General features: G+C 37.6%; 1 protein-coding gene across 1 annotated transcript in view; it reads right to left on the bottom strand.

The window, feature by feature from the left end:
* Positions 1 to 24,482, bottom strand: part of KPNA3 (karyopherin subunit alpha 3) — a 98,074-nt gene that overhangs the window by 23,926 nt on the left and 49,666 nt on the right. Inside the window, exons 3-8 of the mRNA XM_025364249.1 lie at positions 8,690 to 8,779; positions 8,479 to 8,508; positions 8,340 to 8,392; positions 8,106 to 8,201; positions 1,690 to 1,775; positions 345 to 431 (exon numbers count right to left, since the gene is read on the bottom strand). Of these exons, the coding sequence (XP_025220034.1) occupies positions 345 to 431; positions 1,690 to 1,775; positions 8,106 to 8,201; positions 8,340 to 8,392; positions 8,479 to 8,508; positions 8,690 to 8,779 (442 nt within the window). The remainder of the gene's footprint in view (positions 1 to 344; positions 432 to 1,689; positions 1,776 to 8,105; positions 8,202 to 8,339; positions 8,393 to 8,478; positions 8,509 to 8,689; positions 8,780 to 24,482) is intronic.

Genomic DNA, 24,482 nt, shown 5'->3' on the forward strand with positions numbered 1-24,482 from the left:
ATGAAAATTGTATTTAAAAAAAACTTACATTCAGGATGAGAAAGTCTGAAATGTATGCAATGGCTCATGTGGGAACACTGACGTTCTATGTTTCCTCACCATTAGTCAAAGGCATCAAATGTTGTTTCTCCAGATTTTGATTTGGGGAACATAAATTTAACCTACCAATGCTAACAGCAAATTGTATATCCTTTTCAAAGAGTATCATCTTAAGTTAGTACTTATGAAGCAAGAAGAGAGTCAACCCACATTAAATTCAGAGGAAACATAGTATGTAATGGCTATGCCAATGTAGGAAAAAAGTTAATTTAGATTCTTAACAGGATTCCTTTCAAACCACTTACCTATAATGTTTCCCAAAGCCCATACTGCTTGTTCACAAACATTCTGATGTGGTGAATGAAGAAGTCTCAGAAAAAGAGGTACTGCATCTGTAATAAAGAAAAACTAATATTTATACTAGCAACATGTTGAAGAGTTTATAGATTTCAGCTCAAAGAAATTGATCAAATACAGAGCCCAGCATATTGTAGCTGCCCAATTATAGTTTGCTGGAAGAACAAATGTGGCAAATATCTTTACCCTAAAAATAATCAATTTCAGTATTTTCCCCTAGTAATATTTAAGTAGTTTTTTTTTTTTTTGCTGTATCTGTGTATTACTCCTGGGTTCACGTCATTCTGCCGCCTCAGCCTCCCAAGCAGCTGGGACTACAGGTGCCCGACACCACGCCCGGCTAATTTTGTTTTTGTAGTTTTAGTAGAGACAGGGTTTCACCGTGTTAGCAAGGATGGTCTCAATCTCCTAACCTCGTGATCCACCTGCCTCGGCCTCCCAAAGTGCTGGGATTACAGGGGTGAGCCATGGCGCCCGGCCTTTGTTTGTTTTTGAGACAGGGTCTCACTCTGTCGCCTAGGCTGGAATGCAGTGTGCAATCTCGGCTCACAGAAACCTCTGCCTCCTGGGCTCAAGCGAACCTCTCGCCTCTGCCTCCTGAATAGCTGGGGCTATAGGCACGCGCCACCATGCAAAGCTAATTTTTTAATATTTTGTAGAGACACGATTTTGTCATGTCACCTAGGCTGTTCTTGAACTCCTGAACTCAAGTGATCTGCTTGCCTTAGCTTCCCAAAGTGCTGGGAGTAGAGGTATGAGCCATCTGTGGGTCTGGTGAGAATGGTATTCTCAACACATGATTCAATGAAACTTAGTGCCATATCACATGCTACTTAAAATCACCTTGATTACCACACCTAAAGTTAGCTAAGTGTCCCATACTATAAGAAACAACATACGTGGTGATATCTAGTACTTTTCTAAAGAGCTTGTGTCAGTTTCATTTAACAATAATTATTAGCCCACCTTGAGGAAAGTAAAATTTAAAATGTCATAAGCTAAAAGGCAGAAGCCATTCAGCATCCTGAAGATATCAGAAATGGAAATTTAAAATCCTGTTATCACAGCATGATGTCTACTCCAAAAGATAAAACTCTACTCTTCTTTTAGTAACCACAATTAAAATTTTTTCATGATAGATTAATAATGGCTATGAAAAAGATATTGGTCATCAAAAGTAACTTATAAAAGTCATCATTTAAAAAATATTAACAAGATAAAATTTATTACAAAATTCGACTTCCTTGCCATCATTAAAAAATAAAAAGTTCAGACAATAAGGAATTTACTTACTAGACTGCACAACAGCTTGAGTCTGTGCAGAAGTTCCTGATGCTATGTTAGTTAATGCCCAAGCAGCTTCAAACTGTAATGAAGGACTGTAAAAAAAACAGTAAAACATCTTTTTAGACACTAACTACCACTTAAATTCATGACTCTTAAGACTGATATGATATGGCTATCCTTTGCCTTGTCCTTGAATTTCACCTTGTTATAATCCAACTGCCTGCTAGCCATCTCTACTTTTGTTTTTGTTTTTTTGAGATGGAGTCTCGCTCTGTCACCCAGGCGGGAGATGCAGTGGCACATCTTGGCTCATTGCAATCTCCGCCTCTGGGGTTCAAGCAATTCTCGTCTCAGCCTCCCAAGTAGCTGGGATTAAGGTGCATACCATCACACCTGGCTCATTTTTGTACTTTTAGTAGAGATAGGGTTTCACTATGTTGGCCAGGCTGGTCCTGAATCCCTGACTTCAGGTGATCTGCCCACCTTGGCTTCCCAAAGTGCTGGGATTATAGGCAAGTGCCACTGCACCCAGCAGCCATTTCTACTTTAAAAATCTCTTTGACCTCCAAAGCCAGTCACTATGAACCTGCTTCTTTATGTCCACTGGTATTATAACATTCAGCCAGTCATTATTTCCCTTGACTTTGACTTCCTCTCCAGACACATCTAATCAATATATCATGTCAATTTTACCTCTTAAACATTTCTTACATTTATATAATCACCCCTAATATCAAGTGCTAGTTGAGGCCCTAATCATCTCACTTTAACCACTATCACAGGCTCTAGGCTGGTCTTAAAGCTAGAACCCCATCTGTCTCCATTACACCATCTGCTTTACATACTAGGGATATTACAAGGCTGTATAATTTTGTTGAAAAAACAAGATCACTATATTTTTGAATAGTGATGGAAGACCTCACAAAGAAAGTGGCAACTGAACTAGCTTCTCAAAGATGCGTTTAAAAAGAAAGGCAGTGACAGCTGGAAATTAAAAAGGTATCATGCATGGAAGGATCATGATGTGTAGGAGTGATAAGGATTAGATCAAGAGAGCTGAAACTAACTAAGAAGCAAATAACAGGGTGTTTGTGCATGTGTGTGTGTGTTTTAGGATGGGAGTGAGGAGTGTATTCCACAGATACGCTAAGGATGGGGCATTGCAAAGGGGAGGAAAGAAAATAATGTTCAAATAAATAGTATGCAGAATAGCTTAAAAAGGTTAAAGGCTGATGTAGGAGAGGCCTATTAAAAGACATATTGGGGTTTACACCTGTAGTCACAGTACTTTGGGAGGCTGAGGTGGGTGGATCGTTTGAGTCCAGGAGTTCGAAACCAGCCTGGGCAACACAGTGAGACCCCATCTTTACAAAAAATAAAAAATCAGCCAGATGTGGGTACACACCTGTAGTCCCAGCTAGCTGGGAGGCTGGGCAGGGAAGGGGGGCGGGGAATTGCTTGAGCCTAGGAGTTTGAGGCTTCAATGAGCTGTGATTGTGTCACTGCACTTCAGTCTGGATGACAGAGTGAAACCCTGTCTCAAAAAAGACATGAAGGAAAGACCTGTTAAAAGGAAATTATTGATATTAAGTTAGGATAGCTGAAAGAGTATAAATTCCCTTAAGTGGAATACCAAGGTTGGGGCGATTCAGTCAGCAAAAATTGAGATTAGACAAAGGTTAAGGAGTTCGAAGAAAAGTCCATAAACAGGGAAGAGAGCAAGCAAGGTTGTTAGTATCAAAAGGTTAAAGAAGTCCGGGCACGGTGGTTCACTCCTGTAATCCCAGCACTTTGGGAGGCCAAGGCGGGTGGATCACCTGAGGTTGGGAGTTCGAAACCAGCTTGGCCAACACAGCAAAAACCGTCTCTACTAAAAATACAAAAATTAGCTGGATGTGATGGTGCATGCCTATAATCCCAGCCGCTCAGGAGGCTGAGGCAGGAGAATCCCTTGAATCTGGGAGGCGGAGGTTGCAGTGAGCCGAGATTGTGCCATTGCACTCCAGTCTCGGCGACAGAGCGAGATTCTATCTCAAAAAAAAAAAAAAGAGGTTAGAGATCCAAGAACGAAAGGTTTTAAGAATAAATGTCAGACATACAGCAAACAGTGAGGATGGAATATATATACAGGTTAAAAAGATGGAACATATGAGAAAATGAAGTAGCAGAGAAGAACTATGAGGTGACTTTTAAAAGTTCATTAAAAATGTGTATTATGAAAAAACTCCATGGATTTCAATTTTTTTTGCTCCAAAATAAACTTATACTAACTTCCTATATATGTCTGAACATGATCTAGTTTGAGGCACTAAGAGGGGTAAGGGGTAAGTCATCAATTTGAAATGAGCCCCTAGGAGAAGAGCAACAGGAATCCTGCTAAAATTAAAGCAAAAACAAGTACCAAATTTATGGTGAAGCTTGGGTGAAATAATGGTGAATTCACTGATGCACTTAAAAGTTTATGGGGAAAATGCCCCCAAAGAAATCAGCAGTTTACAAATGGTTAACTCCTTTCAACAAGGGACAAGTCGATGTTGAAGATGAAGTCCACAGTGGCAAACAACATCAATATCTGAGGAAAAAATTAATCTTGGTCGTGCCCTAATAGAGGATGATTGTTGATTAACAGCAGAAACAATTGCCAGTACCACAGACACCTTGATTGGTTCAGCTCACAGAATTATGACTGAAAAATTAAAGTAGAGCAAACTTTCCCCTTGATAGGTGTCAAAACCATTGTGCCCAGATAAGCTGTAGACAACAGCAGAGCATTCAATAAAAATTTTAAACCAGTGGGATCAAGGTCCTGAAGTATTTCTTCAAGGAATTGTAAGAGGAGATGAAACATGGCTTTCCCAGTATGACCCTGAAGACAAAGTAAAATCGAAGCAGGCCAGGCGCGGTGGCTTACGCCTGTAATCCCAGCACTTTGGGAGGCCGAGGCGGGCGGATCACGAGGTCAGGAGATCGAGACCATCCTGGCTAACACAGTGAAACTCCATCTCTATCAAAAATACAAAAAATTAGCCGGGTGTGGTGGCAGGCGCCTGTAGTCCCAGCTACTCGGGAGGCTGAGGCAGAAGAATGGCCTGAACCCGGGACGCAGAGCTTATAGTGAGCCGAGATCGCGTCACTGTACTCCAGCCTGGGTGACAGAGCGAGACTCCGTCTCAGATATGCAAACAAAAATAAAAAAAAAAAGAAGCAAAAGTGGACTGGTCAGGAGGAAAGCTAATGACTAAAAAGTTTTTGGGGATGCTCAAGGTATTATTCTTGTTGAGCTTCTAGAGGGTCAAAGAATGATAACATCTGCTTATTACGAGAGTGTTTTGAGAAAGTCAGCCAAAGCTTTAGCAGAAAAAAGCCTGGGAGAGCTTTACTAGAGAGTCTTTCTCCACCACAATGTTTCTGCTCATTCTTCTCATCAAACAAGAGCAATTTTGCAAGAGAATCAATAGGAAATCATTAGGTATGCACCTTACAGTTCTGATTTGGCATCTTGTGACTTCTTTTTGTTTCCTAATCTTAAAAAAACAAACTGTAAAGGCCATCTAGTTTTCTTCAGTTAATATCATGAAAAAGACTGCGCTGACATGGTTAAATTCCCAGGACCCTCAGTTCTTTAAGGATAGACAATGGCTGGTAGTATCACTTACAAAAGTGTCTTGACTTTGATGGAGCTTATGTTGAGAAATCAAGTTTATATATTTTATTATCTTTTGATTCCACTTTTCCACAAACTTTTAAAATTTCCCCTGTACATGAATTCTAGCAGAAGGTAGAAAATAAGATGGTATATCAGAGGCAGAGAAGAAGTAAAAAAACCAGTAAGACCAAAAATAGTAAGATAGTATATGTTGCCTCAGACTGGAAGGAGAAAGTTATTAAGCTGGTTAGGTGGTTTGGCAAAATACTGGGAATGAGGGACTCAAATGAGAAAATGGATAAATGTAAAAAATAAAATTATAAAGCCAGAGAAAGTCTTCCAAGATGTCATGTGGAAAAAAAGAAATAGAAAAAATGAATGAGTGCAATAACAAATGGACATTTATTATAAGCCTGACATTGTGCAGAGTGCTTTTTATGTATTATTTCCATTCCTTACTATCACCTAATTTTTATAGATGAGATATCTGAAGTTCAAAAGCCACTTAATTTTCATCAACAGCAATCCCTGGATTTGAACCATAGTCAATCTGGCTCCAAAGTATATGGCCTTTTATATTATAACACAACTTCCCATGACAAATCCATAAAGTCAGATCCAAATCACGGAAAATTTTCTGTTTTTGCTTTGGGTGGCAGTTACAGAGGTCTGTGTTTTATAATTATTCATTAAGCTGTATATATTTTAGCATATTTTTCTGTATTATATATGTTATGTTTCACAGACACACCCACACAAATGAGTCTATATATAAAAGGCTGGAAAGAAAAGAAAAAAAAAAAAAGAAGAGAAGTTGGCCACAAACAAGGGGCCCTAGGCCGGGCACAGTGGCTCACGCCTGTAATCTCTGCACTTTGGGAGGCCAAAGCAGGCGGATCACCTGAGGTCAAAAGTTCGAGACTAGCCTGGCCAACGTGGTGAAACCCCATCTCTACTAAAAATACAAAAATTAGCCACACGTATAATCCCAGCTACTCAAAGAGGCTGAGGCACGAGAATCGCTTGAACCCGGGGGGCGGACATTGCAGTGAGACAAGATTGCACCACTGCACGCTGCACTCTACCCTGGGTAACAGAGGGAGACTCTGTCTCCAAAAAAAAAAAAAAAAAAAAAGAAGTGGAGGGTCCTAAAGGTAGAAGTAGAGGACTTATTTATTTATTTATTTTTATCTATTTATTTTTTTGAGACAGAGTCTCACTCTGTCATCCAGGCTAGAGTGCAGGGGTGCCATCTTGGCTCACTGCAAGCTCCACCTCCCAGGTTCACACCATTCTCCTGCCTCAGCGTCCCAAGTAGCTGAGACTACAGGTGCCCGCCAACACACCCGGCTAATTTTTTTTTGTATTTTTCAGTAGAGATGGGGTTTCACTGTGTTAGCCAGAATGGTCTTGATCTCCTGACCTCGTCACCCCCCACCTCGGCCTCCCAAAGTGCTGGGATTACAGGTGTGAGCCATCGCGCCCGGCCAAATTTATTTTATTTTTGAGTCAGGGTTGCTCTATTACCCAGGCTGGAGTGCAATGGCACGATATTGGCTCATGGCAACCTCCACATTCCAGGCTCAGACGATCCTCCCACCTCAGCCTCCCAAGTAGATGGGACTACAGGCATGTGCCACAATGCCTGGCTAATTTTCGTGGGGTTTTTTGTTTGTTTGTTTGTTTTCCTTTTTCTTTTTTTGGTAGAGCTGGGATTTTGCCACATTGCCCAGGCTGGTCTCGAACTCCTGGACTCAAGCAATCCACCCACTCTGGCCTCCCAAAGTGCTGGGATTACAGGCCTGAGCTACCACCCCCGGCCAGAATTTATTTTTTTCAACAGCTAAAATAAAACTTACGTTTACTTAAATAAACACTGTTATAGAAAACAAACATGATAGTATTTTAAAAAGTGTTAAGGGCCTGGGGGTGGAGAATGGGAGAGGTTGTGGCACACAATGAAAGCAAATGGTATTTTTAAATACTAAAAACCCTTAGTGGCAACATTTATATACCACTATTCTTATCTAGCCAACTGAAAATTCCTTGGACAACATTTAGCAAAATATCCCAAGTTTCAGTCTAGATGCTCTTAAATGCAAAAAAAGCATTTGTTTTAATATATTTGGAGTTCAAACTTATATTCTCCCCAGTTAATCCAAATTAACAAAGTTTAAGGCACAGCACTGAGATATCACTAAACAAAAATGGAAATAGGACCAGTTCCTCAAAATATGCCACTGAGTTTTACTTCTTCTCTTCTGGGTAACTATAACCTGTCCCCTTATTCTTAATTTGCAGACAAAAAGTCTGACAACTTATCACGGATGAAGTTCTGTTAAAGACAACACAGAGGATCAGTAATCAGGTGGAAGATTCCCAGGGTAAGAAAGAGCCACTTAGTTCTGGAAACCATTCACGTTGACTTAGTCACGAGGTTAATCTATATACAGACTCATAAGCAAAGAGTGACTCAAACATTATTTGGGTTGTTTTAAAATATTACTAATAAAAAATCCTAACAAAGACTATAAATATTTGAGATAAAGCAGGCAATAAACAGACAAAAATTTCCTAGAAAACATAGACATCCTTCAGAAACGAAAGCGAGAAGCGCTCTGGGTCTGCTAAATATGATCACAGAATAAGAAAATTAAATTAAAATATATGACAACTATCATAAGTACAAAACCAAACTGAACTCACTGGTTAAATAATAATCCAAACTTTTAAATTAACTGAAAAAAAATGAATAGGGAGTCAAATCCATACTTACTTATCATCCCTTTCTAGACATTTGACTAGAATTGGTAAAATCCCAGATTTTATTAAGTCATCAATCGGTGGATTTCTGTCACTGGATAAGAGTTTTCTAGGAAAATAAATATAAGAAATTAATTGCTATAATTTTCAAACTGTGAAAAGAAATAACAACGTATTAACTTCTAGAGCTCCAGGTAACATGACTGAGGAATGACACAATTCTCTCTCTGGACAAAGTAGTATTTACCTTGCTGCCTGGACAGCACTCAATTGGACCACTGGGTTGTCACTTGTGGCATTCTGCAATACCAAATGTAAATTTCAGAAATGAAAAAAAAATCAATTTCAAAATACTTCAAAATGAGAATATTAAATTAATAACATACCTGCAATATAGCTTCTAGTGTTACATTTTGCTTAAAAAGAAAAAAAAAAAAACATAGTTCAGCAGAGTTTATTAGCAAAATCACATTCATTAAATAGTGTACCTGATAAAGTTAATATACTTATTATAAAGTTGGTGTTATATTAAAAATGAAGTTCTCACAGTTACTATAAAAATTATTTTAAAGTCACTATAAAAACATGGTAACTTACTGCTTTAAAATCAGCATCAACATCTGAATCTTCTAGACTTTCTTCTTGGGGAACATTTCTCTTTTTCAATAAGTGTTCATCTCTTTTGTTCTGAAAGGCAACCAATAAATGCTTAAGAAGTCATAAGGACTGCTGTTAATGAAAAATCCATTAAAACGACTTCAACTTTATTAGGCAATTATGAAACAAATACTGAACACATAAGGATAATATGAATTAAATGTGCATACTGCAAACCAATGACAAGGGTCACATTCTGGCTTTGGTAACAAAATTACCTGGCTTGCTTTTACACACATACTTCATTAAGCACCCACTGTGGTTTTTTTTTTTTGGAGACAAGAGTCTTACTCTGTCACCCAGTCTGGAGTGCAGTGGCACAATCTTAGCTCACTTCCAACCTCTGCTTCCCGGGTTCAGGTGATTCTCATGCCTCAACCTCCTGAGTAGCTGGGATTACAGTCGTGTGCCACCACACCTGGCTAATTTTTATATTTTTAGTAGAGATGCATTTTTGCCACGTTGGCCAGAATGATCTCAAACTCCTGGCCTCAAATGATCTGCCTGCCTCCAGCCTCCCAAAGTGCTGGGATTATAGGCATGAGCACTGGCCAGCACCAACTGTTTTGGCCATGTTGGTGTGCCTCCTAATCTCTAGGAAAGATTTAAATTTGGAGATGCAATATTATTACAAAGTCTAGCAAATATATTTCAACTGGCATGCTAGTTTTCATTTACTTATGGCTAATGGTTACCTGCAGCAGTTTATTAAGAAACCACCTTAATGGGAAGAGCCCAATGCTCAAATGTTGAGGTTTGCATATGCTTGCTAGGTGTGGGGAGTAGGAATTCATGAACATAAATGCTGCCTACCTGCCATCATCTCAGATTTAAACTCTTGCTATCTGGCTTTTACAAACAAAAATTCTCTATTAGCAAATCAATTTCCAAATTTCACTGAACTTCAATTGTTTGTTACGGTAACCTGTGCCATTTTACACATGTAGCTGTGAATAAATCACCGATTTTCTCTAAGTTTTTAGTTTTTCTATAGAATTAAAACAAGTTACATCAAGAGACCAAATAATGTCTAACATCCTTTTCAATTTAAAATTTCAAAAGGCATACTTCTAATGTTTGCTATATTTACAAGGTATTTCATTATAACAAAGTTACTGAAGAGACATTACTATTGATGTTAAAATTCAGATAAACTAGAAAATAAGATTCAGATACTTATTTCTATACGTATATAGAAACATGCTTATCCGCATGCCAATTTTTGTGCTGGGTATAAGCAAGCACAATTAAATAAACTGGTGTCTATATATGTCAATCAATAGTAGTTTACCAATTTCTACTTGTATAAGCATACTTCTTTAGTAACTTAACCAATTCTAAAATATTTTTAAATTAAAGCATCTCACATTATATAATCTCACATTATAAGCATCTCATTATATATATATGTGTGTGTGTGTGTATATATATATTCAAATCCATGCAGTGATATTTTACATGGTTTCAAGTGGCTTCCCACAGAATATTCATTAAAGTGGGAAAACTTGGCAGACAGCATTCTTGACCAAATGACAAAAGGTGTCACTATCAGTGAAGAACAAATCAACACTGTGTGCCTCCTGGGGTCTGGTGTACTAATAAAACATAACTTCTGTGGTATTCCTAACATAAATAACCTGAGAAATGCCAGAAAAACCCAAGTCTGTCATTCTACCAAAAAAAAAAAATAGCCCTATATTCTTCAAAAATGTAGTCATGAAAGATAAAGACTGAGGAAGAGTTCCAGATTGAAGGAGACTAAAGAAACATGACAACTAAATGCCATGTCTGATCTTGGCTTGGATCTTGGATTTATAAAGTACATAACTGGGAACCATATGCAAAATCTAAATTGGTTCTATGGATTGAATGGTAGATTTTTACCTAAGTTAGTTTGACAAGTGTACTATGCTTATAAAAACAGAAACTATCTGTTTTTATGAAATATAAGTTGTTGTATTAAGGGAATTAAAGCATGATGCTTGCAATTTAACTGGTTCAAGGAAAAAAATGTATACAAAGATAATAGTGCAAATATGAAAAATGCTAGGGAACCTGGGTGCTGAGTGAAGGGTATATGATGTTTCTATACTATTCTCACAACTTTGAACTTCAAACTACAAATCTGAAATTGCATAAAATTAAAAAAAAATTACAGTTACACTCTATGGTTTGTAATATATATAGAAATGTTTAACATCTTTTGGATTTAATCCATTTAAAAAGTTTTAACAAAGTTTATTGACAAGTTAACCCCCAACCCCAAATGATTTTAACACTGATTCCGTTCTATTTTCATTCTTTGACTCTATTTTCCTCTTTTCCAGAGCTTGATCAATCAAGCTTCCAGAGGTCTTTAAGGAATCTTACTCCCTCTATTCCTCCTTTCCAACTATTTCTGGAATAGAAGAAATATAAAGCATAAATACAACTAAAGTTTCCTACATATACAGATCTCCAATCTGGGGATAGCATTTTATCATTATATAGGATGTGTACTGTCTTTTTTGGTAGATACCCTTTATTGGGCAAGGCAACTCCTTTCTATTCCTAACTTGCTAATAACTTTTTTCTTTATAAGCCATGAATGAGTGCTTAATTTCATCAAATTGTGCTTCTTTCCATATATTGAAATGGATATTATGTTTCCACTTTCATCTGTAAATATGGTAAATTAAATGACTTTCTAATATTAAACTATCCCTGCAAGTCCTGGAAACTTTATTAGAATTTTTTTTAAAATATTCATTCCTGAAATCAATTTGTTAATATTTTATTTAGGATTTTTTTCCTCAATATTCCTAAGTGAAACTGGCTAAAAAGTATCTTTTCTCAGACTGTCTTGGTCTGTTGCTTGGGATCATGGTTTTGCTAGCTTCATAAAATGAGTTGGGAAGTGTTCCCTCTTTAACTTCTCTGAAATCATTTAATAAGGCTGGAATTATCTGTTCCTTCAATGTCTGCCAGAGTTCCACCTGTAAGACTATCTTTTCTTTTACAGGATGGTGAGAGAGGTTAAATTTTTAGCTGTATTAATTTGATTTTTTTTTTTTTTTTTTGAGACAGAATTTCGCTCTCGTTTCCCAGGCTCGAGTGCGATGGCGCAATCTCGGCTCACCACAACCTCCACCTCCCGGGTTCAAATGATTCTCCTGCCTCAGCCTCCGAAGTAGCTGTTACAGGCATGCGCCACCACACCCGGCTAATTTTGTATTTTTAGTAGAGACAGGGTCCATGTTGGTCAGGCTGGTCTCGAACTCCTGACCTCAGGTGATCTGTCCACCTCAGCCTCTCAGAGTGCTGGGATTACAGGAGTGAGCCACCACGCCTAGCCTCTTTGATTTTTTTTTTTTTTTTTAAAGATCTATTCAGGTTATCTTCTTGAGTCAGCTGGGTAAATTAATTTTTTCTGCTAGGAAATTGCCTACTTCACATAAGTCTCCAAATTTATTTGCGTAAGTTTTTTGTTTGCTTGTTTTTTGTTTTTGAGACAGAGTCTCACTCTGTCGTCCAGGATGGAGTACAGTGGTGGCACGATCTTGGCTCACTGCAACCTCCGCCTCCCAGATTCAAGCGATTCTCCTGCCTCACAGCCTCATTAAGTAGCTGGGATTAAAGGCGAGCACCACCATGCCCGGCTCATTTTTGTATTTTTAGAAGAGACAGGGTTTCACCATGTAGTCCAGGCGGGTCTCGAACTCCTGGTCTCAAGTGATCCGCCTGCCTTGGCCTCCCAAAGTGGTGGGATTACAGGTGTGAGCCACTGTGCCTTGCCTATTTGCGTAAGTTTGCTCATACTTAAATTGTAGGTTGTCTGCAAAAATGGCAGTAATTCCCCTTCCCATATCCAGTCCCGCACTGACTGTAGGCATGGCTGTGTGACTTACTTTGGCAATGGGACGTTAAGCAAACAGACTCGAAAAGTGCTTACACGTCAGAGACAGGTTCTCTTTTGCTACTTTTTTCCTGAAACCATCCTGTGAACACTGAGCCATGGAGAATGAGACTGCGTGGACAACAACCAAGTCCCAGCCAAGTTACCTGAGACCATGCTAGATCATCTAGTCACCAATCAACCCTGCGAGCTGACCAGAGACAATAAGGGAAGCCTGCAGAAAACAGCTGAACTGGCCTATGCCAGAAAACCCACTCCGCCAACCCATAAAACTGTTAGCTCAATAAAATGGCTATTGTTTTAAGGTACATAGTTTGGAGTGGTGTATTATGCAGCAAAAAACTAGCTGATGCACTCATGTTTTTAAATTTATGCTGTATTTAAATTAATATGACTTCTAAAATTCCTAGTATTTTGTTGTTGTTCCTTCTCTCTACTTGCTATAAATTTGTCTCCTGAATTACCACTTTAACTGTATTCTACAGGTTCTGTCATGCAATAGTTTTCCTACTGTTCATTTTTAGGCATTCTTAGATTCCATTAAGATTTCTTTGATGCTCAATATATTCAATATATTCAGACGTACTTTAAAACATGAGGTTTTTGTAACTGTCTTATTCTAATTATATTGTGGTCAGAGAACACGTATGTACAACACACTGAAATTAGCTGACACCTGCTTTATACTAGAAGCTCCCAAACTTTCTCAGTCCACGGTGTAGGCCAAAGTACTCATTTGGGAAAAAGAAAAGAAAAACAAATAAATTGAAAGAAAAAATTATTTCACTCTTAGATAAAATAATTGGAGAAAGGAACGTAGTGTTATTTAAGTGTTTAAACTGTGGACTATCTCAAGATCTAAGTCTGTGGTGTCTGAAAGATGTCACTGTATTTCTCTCAAAATTAAAATATCCCAAAGACCCTTTCAGGTCACTGTGGAGCCCCATGTTACCTCAGCGCAGAGTTTGGAAACTATAGCTTATTCTACCATAAAACCAGTTTCCAAATACATATGTGGTTTTACACGTGTTCATTAGTTAAAATTTGTGAATTATTCAAATTTTCTATCTCTTCTTAATTGGTGTTTATTCATTACTAAGAAGACAATCTCCCACAATGATTATGTCTTTGATGAATTTCCTCTTCTAAATTTGCAAATTTTGACTTTATATATATATATATATATATATATATATAGAGAGAGAGAGAGAGAGAGAGAGAGAGAGAGAGAGAGAGAGATTCTATTAGGCATATACTAGTTTAAAGCTATTATAGCTTCTTAATAAATTCTTTCTTTTATCAAACATTAGGTAACAACCCCTGCATTTAAATTGAAAACATCCTAACGCAGACCAAAATATTTATGGCACAAGAACCATACTTCACTTTTTTTTTTTTTTAATTTAAGATGGAGTTTTTGCTCTTGTTGCCCAGGCTGGAGTGCAATGGTGCGATCTCAGCTCACTGCAACCTACGCCTCCCGGGTTCAAGTGATTCTCCTGCCTCAGTCTCCTGAGTGCCTCCACGCCCGGCTAATTTTGTATTTTTAATAGAGATGGGGTTTATCCATGTTGGTCAGGCTGGTCTCGAACTCCCGACCTCAGGTGATCCACCCGCCTCAGCCTCCCAAAGTACTAGGATTACAGTCGTGAGCCACCGCACCCACCCCATACTTTACTCTTAACAAAAATAAGTACAAGCCAAGGAAAAATAATCACTGGGCAGGTTTCTAATGGTCAGATTAATCATTAAAACCAATAACTTAAACTGTCCCTTCACTTGATACCTAGAGATTTTTACCCTCCTGAAAACTGCACTACAATAAATTCAGCATCCATAAAGGGTATACTTCTCTTTTGTCAAGTGAGAAAGAAGCTCAGGGGTTATAGGAACTTCCCTAACTTCAATACCCAACTAATCCTTAAACACACATATGGATTAGCTGGATTTCTTAAATTCCTTTAAAAATCCATTATTAATCTATTATCCATGTATGCGTGTATTTATCTAGCCCTTTTGGATCTTGTTTTCTACTAGGTTGAACCACATGAACTGTTTTGTAGGTCAAAGCAGTTAACTATGGGCAATTTCTTATAACCCAACTTAATATATTGTTTGAGTTAGTAAGTTCTATGTTATTAACCTGTACATAAAGTACTTCCTTTTCATTCCCAAATTCTTCTTTCCATCTTGAAAAACTGGCTTGCAATTCTATACCTAAACTTGTGGAGCAAGTTTGATGTCACTTCTTTTAAATCTTATGAAAAGGATAATTACATTATTTATCAGCCCTCTTTCAAGCTTGAAATAAGTAATTAAATCTGTTTTTATCCAATAATACCCTAATTTTAAACCCTCATCTAGTTTAGGCTTTAGTTCCTTGGGGTTTGTTTTCTTTTTTTTTTTTTAATTTTAGAAATAGTCCAACCCTGGTTGCATCTAAATGCTTTTAACGAGGTAGGAAAACATACTCAATGAAAATTCCCCTCAATATTAACATTTATGAAATGATATTACTGCTGCATGACTACATGGATATTCACCCATAAGTTTTATAAGTTTATGTTTTGGGCACTCTGTTCAGTGTATTACACTTTGATTGAAACTAATTTTTTAAAATAACACTATTGGTTCATCAATCATGTAAGAACTGACAATCTAATGCATGTTTCTTTTTTCCCTGCAGGATCATTATCAAACAGCTGCTTTTTTGGATACTAACTTAGGCTTTTTTTGGTAACTGAAATTTTTATTGAGATAATTGTATATTCACACGCAGTTATAAGAAATAATATGGGCCCAGTGCAGTGGCTCACGCTTGTAATCCCAGGACTTTGGGAGGCCAAGGCAGGCGGATCACAAGGTCAGGAGATGGAGACCATCCTAGCTAACACGGTGAAACCCCATCTCTACTAAAAATGTAAAAAATTAGCCCGGCGTGGTGGCATGTACCTGTAGTCCCAGCTACTCAGGAGGCTGAGGCAGGAGAATGGCGTGAACCTGGGAGGTGGACCTTGCAGTGAGCAGAGATGGCGCCACTGCACTCCAGCCTGGGCGACAGAGTGAGACTCTGTCTCAAACAAAAAAAGAAATAATATGGAAAGATCCCTTGTATGCTTTGCCCAGGTTACCCCAATGGTAACACTTTGCAAAACTATATTACAACTGGGATACTGACATTGATACAATCCACTTATTTTATTCAGACCTCATTTTACATGTATTTGCGTGTGTGTATTATATCCCATACAATTTTATCACCTGTATAGATTCATGTTATCTACCACCAGAGTCAAGATGGTAAACAATTCCAAAAACACAAGATGCATGCCTCCTGACCTTCTATATGCAAAACCACATCCTTCTCATCTCTCTGACACCCTATATAACCCCGGCAACTACTAACCTGTCTTCCATTTCTAAAATTTTATCATTTCAAAAATGTTATATAAATGGGATCATACGGCATATAACCTTTTTGTGACAGAATCATAGGCCCAGCATACTTCTCTGGAGATTTATATAAACTTCACTTGTATCAATAACTGTTGCTTATATAATTGTTCATTTTTATTGCTGAATAGTATTTTATCATATTGATATACTGTAGACATATTACAGTATGTCTATTTACCCATTAAAGGCCATCTGTGTTGTTTCTAAGTTTTGGCCATTAAAAATAAAGTTGCTATACAGACATGCATGTACAGATCTCATATGAATATAAATTTTCCTTTCCCTGGGATACATGTCCAGACTGTAAGCACTGGGTTACACAGAGGTTTCATGTTTAGACAAAAAACTGACAAACTGTTTTCCAGAGTGACTGTACCATTTTACATTTCCACCACAAACATGAGTGATCAGTTTCTCCACATCGTTGCCAGCATTTGGTGTTGTCACTATTTATTTTAGCTGTTCTGATAGATGTGTAGTTGTGGCTTTAATCTCTATTTCCCTAATAGCTAACGATGCTGAACATCTTTTCATGTGCTTATTTAATGTATGTCCTCCTTTCAATGAAATGACTCTTCACATCTTTTTAAATTAGATTGTTTTGGTTTTTCTTACTATTAAGAGAGAGAGAGAGAGAGAGAGAGAGTGTGTGTAAGAGTCAGAGGTCTCACTATGTTGCCCAGGCTAGAGTGCAGTGGCTGTCCATAGGCAAGATCATAGCATACTGCAGCCTCCAACTCCTGGGCTCAAGTGTTGTTTCTGCACCGGCCTCCTGAGTAGCTGGGAATACACGTGTATGCCACTGCACCTGGCTCTTACTGCTGAGTTTTGAGAGTTCATTATACGCACTAGATACTAGTCTTTTACTGGATATGTGGTTTAACAGATATTTTCTTCCAATATCTAGCTTGTCTTTTCTATCTTTTCATATGGGCTCTCACACAGCAAAATTTTTAATTTAATCAGGTCCAATTTATCAATTGTTCTTTTATGGATTAGTCTTTTGTGGTCAAATTTAACTCTTTGCTCTCTCCAGATCCGGAAAATTCTCTATGTTTTTTCCTAAAAGTTTTATAGTTTTGTGCTTTACATTTAAGTCTATAATCCATTTTGTATTTTTGCATAAGGTGTGAAGTTTAGGCTCATCATTTTTGAAAAAGCTATCCTTCCTTCCATTGAATTGGTTTTGTAACTTTGCTATAAATCAACTGGATGTATTTGTGCAGGCATATTTCTGAGTTATATTTTCTGTTCCATTGTCTATGTCTTTCCTTCTACCAATAACACACAGTATTGATTACTATAGCTATATACTATAACCTTTCATATTAGGTGAAGTAATTTCCTCTTTTTCTTCTTTGTTAAGTTTTAGCTATTCTAGAGACTGTGTTTTTCCATACATATTTTTAAATGTTTGTCTACGTCCACAAAATATCTTGGTTGAATTTCAATAGGATCAATTTAGGGAGATCAATTTAGGGAGCATCAATGTCATTATTATGTTGAGGCTTCCAATCCATGAACACAGTATACGTCTCTCCATTTCTTTATGTCTTGTTTCATGTCTTTCATCAGTATTTTGTAATATTCACTGTATAAATCCTGTACATATTTGTTAATGTATATGGAAGTATTTTATTTTCTTTGAATTGTCTAAAAATTGTATTTTTTTATTTTGGTTTCTGCATGTTCAGCATACATAAATGCGACTGATTTCTTTATTCTGTGATCTTGCTAAACTCACCTGTTAGTTCCAGGAGCTTTCTGATAGATTCCTTGGGATGTTCTACACAGATAATCACATTATCTGCAAATAGGGATAGTTTTAGTTCTTCCTTTACAAACTACATACCTTTCATTTCTTTTTCTTGCCTTATACGGTAATGGCTAGAACTTCCAGCATTATACTGAGTAAGAGCAGTTATGATAGACATCATCACCTTGCTTCTGAATCTCAAGGGAAAGCATTTAGTCTTTCACCATTAAGTATGATGTTAGCTGTGAGGTTTTTGTGGTGCTCTTTATCAAGATGAGGCAATTCCTTTCTATTCCTTTTACCAGAAATGAGTAACTGATATGATCGTATTTTTCTTCTCTGGCTTGTTGATATGGGGGAATTTAGAGTATTTTTTAAAATATATTTCAAACAATTAACTAAAACAAGTACTAGATCTTATCAACCAAGTGGGGCACTTGGGTGGATTTTTTCTTTATGTAGGATCTTAAACCTGCCTCACCTCCAAATCTAACGAAAATAAGGGACTTGGCCGGGTGCAGTGGCTCACGCCTGTAATCCCAGCACTTTGGGAGGCCGAGGCGGGCAGACTACAATGTCAGGAAATCAAGACCATCCTGGCTAACACGGTGAAACCCCGTCTCTACTAAAAATACAAAAAAATTAGCTGGGTGTGGTGGCGGGTGCCTGTAGTCCGAGCTACTCAAGAGGCTGAGGCAGGAGAATGGCGTGAACCCGGGAAGCGGAGCTTGCAGTGAGCCGAGATCGCGCCACTGGACTCCAGCCTGGGCAACAAAGCGAGACTCCATCTCAAAAAAAAAAAAAAAAAAAAAAAAGGGATTTAGGCCTATCTGACTGACCAATCATCAAGAAAAGATTAGATCAAGTTTAATATAGCCGGGCGCAGTGGCTCACGCCTGTAATCCCAGCACTTTGGGAGGCTGAGGCGGGTGGATCACGAGGTCAGGAGATCGAGACTATCCTGGCTAACACGGTGAAACCCCGTCTCTACTAAAAATGCAAAAAAATTAGCCCAGCGTGGCGGTGGTCGCCTGTAGACTACTTGGGAGCTGAGGCAGGAGAATGGCGTGAACCCGGGAGGTGGAGCTTGCAGTGAGCCGAGATCCCGCCACTGCACTCCAGCCTGGGCGACAGAGCGAGACTCCGTCTCAAAAAAAAAAAAAAAAAAAAGTTTAATAAAATGTGCTGAAAGTTGAAAATACAAGTAACAGGTTTTGAGCTTATTCTCAACCCACGAAGCATTATTCAACCAACACACATGTATTTTGAGAGGCATTATAGCATAATGGTTAAGAGCTCTGCCATTTATTAGCTTGTGACTATGCAAGTTACTTAATTCCTACATAACTCTGTCTACAATGTGATTAAAAAAAAAAAAGGAGGTACAGATGTGTTTAAATGTTGATGCATAAAAGCCTCACTAAATTGGGAAGAAAGAGAACAAGGAGGTAAGAGAAAAAACAATTCACACAAAAGGAGTCAGAGGCCAGGTAAACAGAACATATTAATAAACAGATGTCATCTGTCATCCTCAATTTTGACAGATCAATATCTGTTATTTGAAGTGTGATCCTTACACTGGTTAATAATTCTCAAACTATTTGTTACAGTTCTGCTACAAGATAAGGGAGCTTTTACCTTCAGGGTGATAAGCGTCTAAAGTAACAAAAAAAGGTTGGGAGGGGAGCTTGTGCCAGAACGTAAATCAATTGTGAAACTAAGCACACTGTTTAGTTCAGTTATTTAGACAGAAAGACCTACTTTAAACACATTATTTTTTAAAAGTTGACAAAAATTCTATATATTTATTGAGTAAAACATGATGCTTTGAAGTATGTATATGCTGTGGAATGGCTATGAGTTAATAAACACAGCTGACTGCGGTGGCTCATGTCTGTAATTCCAGAACTTTGGGAAGTTAAGGCGGGCAGATTGTTTGAGCTCAGGAGTTTAAGACCAGCCTGGGCACATGGCGAAACCCCGTCTCTACCAAAAATACAAAAAATTAGCTGAGCATAGTGTTGAGCACCTGTGGTCCCAGCTACCCAGATACTTTGATCAGTATCTCCCCAAATCCCTGTGCCTCCCACCCCTGGCCCCAGCCCCTGGTAACCACCATCCTACTCTCTACTTCTATGAGTCTAGCTTTTTTTAGACTCCATGTGTAAGTGAGAGCATGTGATATTTGCCTTGTTTGCCTGACCTATTTCTGGTAATGTAATGTCCTCCAAGTTCGTCCATGTTGTTGCAAAAGAGAGGGTTTCTTTCTTTTAAAGGCTGAAAAGTATTCCACTATGTATATATATCACATTTTCTTTTTCTGTTTGTCTACTGCTGGACATTTAGGTTGATTCCTTATCTTGGGTATTGTGATACCATAAACATGGGAGTGCAGATATCTCTTCAACATACAGGTTTCATTTTTCCTTTGGATATATACACAGTAGTGGGACTGCTTTATCACAAGGTAGTTCTATTTTTAGGAACTTTCCCATACTGCTTTTCTAGAATGGCTGTACTAACTTACATTCTGACCAAGAGTGTACAAGAGTTTCCTTTTCTCTACATCCTCACCAGCAGGTGTTATCTTTCATCTTTTTGATAACGGTTATCAACAGGTGTGAAGATGAAATCTCACAGTAGTTTTAATTTTATTTCTCTGATTATTAGTAATGTTGAACAATTTTTAGTATACCTATTAGCCATTTCTATGTTTTGAGAATGTTTATTCTGGTCTTTTGCCCTTTTTTTTGAGATGGAGTCTTGCTCTGTCGCCCAGGCTGGAGTGCAGTGGCGTGATCTTGACTCACTGCAGCCTCCGCCTCCCAGGTTCAAGCAATTCTCCTGCCTCAGCCTCCTGAGTAACTGGGACTACAGTCAAGTGCCACCACACCCGGCTACTTTTTTGTATTTTTGGTAAAGATGGGGTTTCACCGTGTTAGCCAGGATGGTCTCAATTTCCTGACATTGTGATCCGCCTGCCTTGGCCTCCCATGCCCAACCCTTGCCCATTTTTTAATTGGTTAGTCTTCTTGCTATTGAGTTGAATTCCTTATATAATATTAACCCCTTATCAGATGTATGGTTTGCAAATATTTTCTATAGGTTCTCTCTTTATTAATAGTCTCTTTTGCTGTGCAGAACCTTTTAAATTTGATATAACTGCATCTGTCTGCTTTTGTTTTGTTGTCTGTGTTTTTGGGGTCATATTCAGGAAAACATTGCCCAGACCAATATTATGGAGATTTCCCCCCGTGTTTTCTTCTAGTAGTTTTACAGTTTCACATCTTATGTTTACATTTTAATCTATTTTGAGTTGATTTTTCTGTATGGTGTGAAATAAGGGCCTGGTCTCATTCTTCTGCATGTAGATAGCCAGTTTTCCCAAGATCATTTATTGAAAAGACTGTCCTTTCCTGTTGCATGTTCTTGGCACCTTTGTCAAAAATCAACCAACTACAAATGTGTGCATTTATTTCTGGGCTCTCTGTTCTGTTCCACTGTTGTGTGTGTGTGTGTGTGTTTATGTCACTATCATGCTGTTTTGATTACTATAGCTTTACAGTAGATTTTCATATCAGTTAGTGTGATGCTTCCGGGTTCATTAAGATTGCTTTGGCTATTTGGGGTCTTCTGTGGTTTCATACAAATTTTAGAGGTATTTTTTTCTATTTCTGTGAAAAAATGACATTAGAGGTTGATAGAGATCATACTGAATCTGTACCTCGCTTTGGGTAGTACTGATATTTTAATAATACGAATTCTTCCAAATCCATGAACATGGGATATCTTTCCATTTACTTCTGTCAGAAGGACTCTCTTGAAGGAAGCAGTGCTTTCTTTTACATTTTGGCACAAGCTCCCTAACTTGTCACAGAGATCAGGACTTTTGAGTAGCACAGCCTATATCTAAAGTATTTGTCTTAAAACTTCAGGCTAGGTGCGGCGCCTCACGCCTGTAATCCCAGTACTTTGGGAGGCCGAGGCGGGTGGATCACGAGGTCAGGAGATCGAGACCATTCTGGCTGACATGGTGAAACCCCATCTCTACTGAAAAATACAAAAAAAAAAATTAGCCAGGCATGGTGGTGGGCGAGTATAGTCCCAGCTACTCGGGAGGCTGAGGCAGGAGAATGGCGTGAACCCAGGAGGCAGAGTTTGCAGTGAGCCGAGATTGTGCCACTGCATTCCAGCCTAGGTGACAGAGCAAGACTCTGTCTCAATAAAAAAAACAACAAAAAAACTTCAATACATGACTTAAATATAAGTGCATATTTTTAGAGATCATAATTAAATTTAATTCTTGAATATTAGCACTTAATGAGTATCAACTACACAGACACAATTTGATTAGGCATTTTGAGATGGGTTAAGGAAGAGACTTAGGAGTTATTTGGGAGGCTGGGGTGGAGGGATGTAGATGGATAGTGAATGTGGTTATTACCTGCACTTTGGAAGTTTACAATCTAAGGGAAAATGAAATATTCAAATATCCTTGGAGTAAAATGAGTTATAATTGACGATGATATCCTCTAGTTCAATTTCTCAATGAAACTCTGGGGACTAGCTCTCTTTTGTTTTCAAGAATCTCAATGTCACTAAATAAAAACAATGTGATTCTCTCCTCAATGGAGCAAGAGAGAGAGCAAGGCCTGGAATCAGCGACAGATACTCTGACCATAAAGAGTGGAGGAATCTTCTCTTGAAGAGCTCTCCACATCTCTGTAAAATCACATCAAAATCAAGTAAGTTTTGTCTGAATAAACTTTAGGCGTTGTTTCAGGAAAAGTTTGCTTTCTACTGCTTTCTTGGGGAATTCTTAAATTTGAAATAAGAAATTGCTTGAGATTTCTTTAGTTAATTTCATTTTTGGTCCTACTACAAGTATTTTCAGAAATGGAACCATAGTAACTGGAAAGGAAATAATGTTATCCAGAAAAAAAGAAAGGGCACAAGCTCTAAGGCAACTAAGTTGTCTTAAAACTTCAGGCTGGGTGCAGTGGCTCACGCCTTAGTTGCTCTAAGGCAACTAAAGTGAATATTTAAAAAGATACGCTCTGACAAGCAAGAATTTTCAGTTCTATAAATTAGAGAAGGCGGCACAACAACAGGAGGATCAAGTAACCAAATATAAATATAAATTAGTAGCACAGATTTATAAGCACATTAGAGGGGCTAAAATGATTAAACTAGAGGAGGCTTCTGAATATTAGAACTAATACAAAAGTTTTAAAGTGGAATTGCAAGCACAAAAAGTTAAGGAAAAGTAAGGGCCCATATCTGGGGGCAGACGGTGTAATGTTAACAGATGGCAATAAATACTAATTGCTTAATTCCAATTTTACTTCTATTGCATCTATTAAAGAAAGTTATCTTCATTCAGTGAATGAAAATCCAGACAAAAAAAGGACACACACTATTCTACCTATATAAAGTTCTAAATATGCAAAAAAATCTGTGTTAGAAATCAGAATAATGGTTACCTTTGGGGATAACTAATGCCTAGAAAGAGGCCCTGGGGTATTCTCTTTTTTGATCCAGGAGCTGGTGGTTACATACATGTGTTCACATTACAAATATTCATCAAGCTGGATACTTACAATGTGTGGACTTTTTGTATGTATGTTGTATGTCAACAAAATGTGAAAAAGAAAAAAAGTTTAAAGTGTTAAGACTGGGAAAAACTCACCTTACTTTATTAAGCTAAAGCTTAACTCATCTCTCTGGTCTAAATGACCCAAAGATCTGAAAGAACTTGCAAATATGATTACCAAGGTATTGTTGTGTTCATAAAGGAGTTGACAGGGAACTGGAATTAGCAAGTATTTTTTAAGCTTATGTTAATGTTTATTAATATACAAAATGATCGATGATTACATTAATAGATAATAGACATAAAATAATTCTGTCTCTATCATATTAGCTTTTAATCCATTGATGAATGAAATAAAACAATGATCTTCCTTGTTAATTTTCTAATTTTGGAGCTACTGGGCTAATTACATAGAAAATATTCTACTGAACTTTTTGAAATTTAGTAAGTACATAATACAACTCTTAGTATTTTCAAAATTTAATTTTAAAAAGGGGATGGGGAAAGGGTACAGAAGAATGGATGTCAGGAACTATATACTATACCAATAAGCATGACACTGATTGGCAAAAATTCAAAATATGGTTATTTATTAAACATTTAGAAAAAATAAGCTAATTCCAATTTATCCTACAGGTTTCAGCTTAAATATTATTTCTTCAGACAAATCACCTTTGAATGTCCAATTTTTAAAAAACCTCACTCTGTTAACTTTCATGGCTATTTTTCCTCCATGGCATCATTCACAATTTGTAAGGATATATTTGGTTATGTGATTATTTATCTAGTGTTCATCTCCATGAGACAATTGCTCAAATGGTAATGCTTGGTTGAATAACTAAACGCATTTCTGATGAAGACCTTATAAATGTAGTTAAAATGGGCTTCTGGCAATACTGTTTTAAAACTTTACAGATTTGAAGAGCTACCTAGCCAGTGTATGAAGCAAAACATGTATTTAAAATAATTATTAAATAATAAATGCACAAGTCTATTTCTAGTGACTCTAAGAGAATGTGTACTTTCAGAATCA

This window comes from Theropithecus gelada, chromosome 17 (genome assembly GCF_003255815.1).
Source record: "Theropithecus gelada isolate Dixy chromosome 17, Tgel_1.0, whole genome shotgun sequence".
NCBI classification, from domain to species: Eukaryota; Metazoa; Chordata; class Mammalia; order Primates; family Cercopithecidae; genus Theropithecus; species Theropithecus gelada.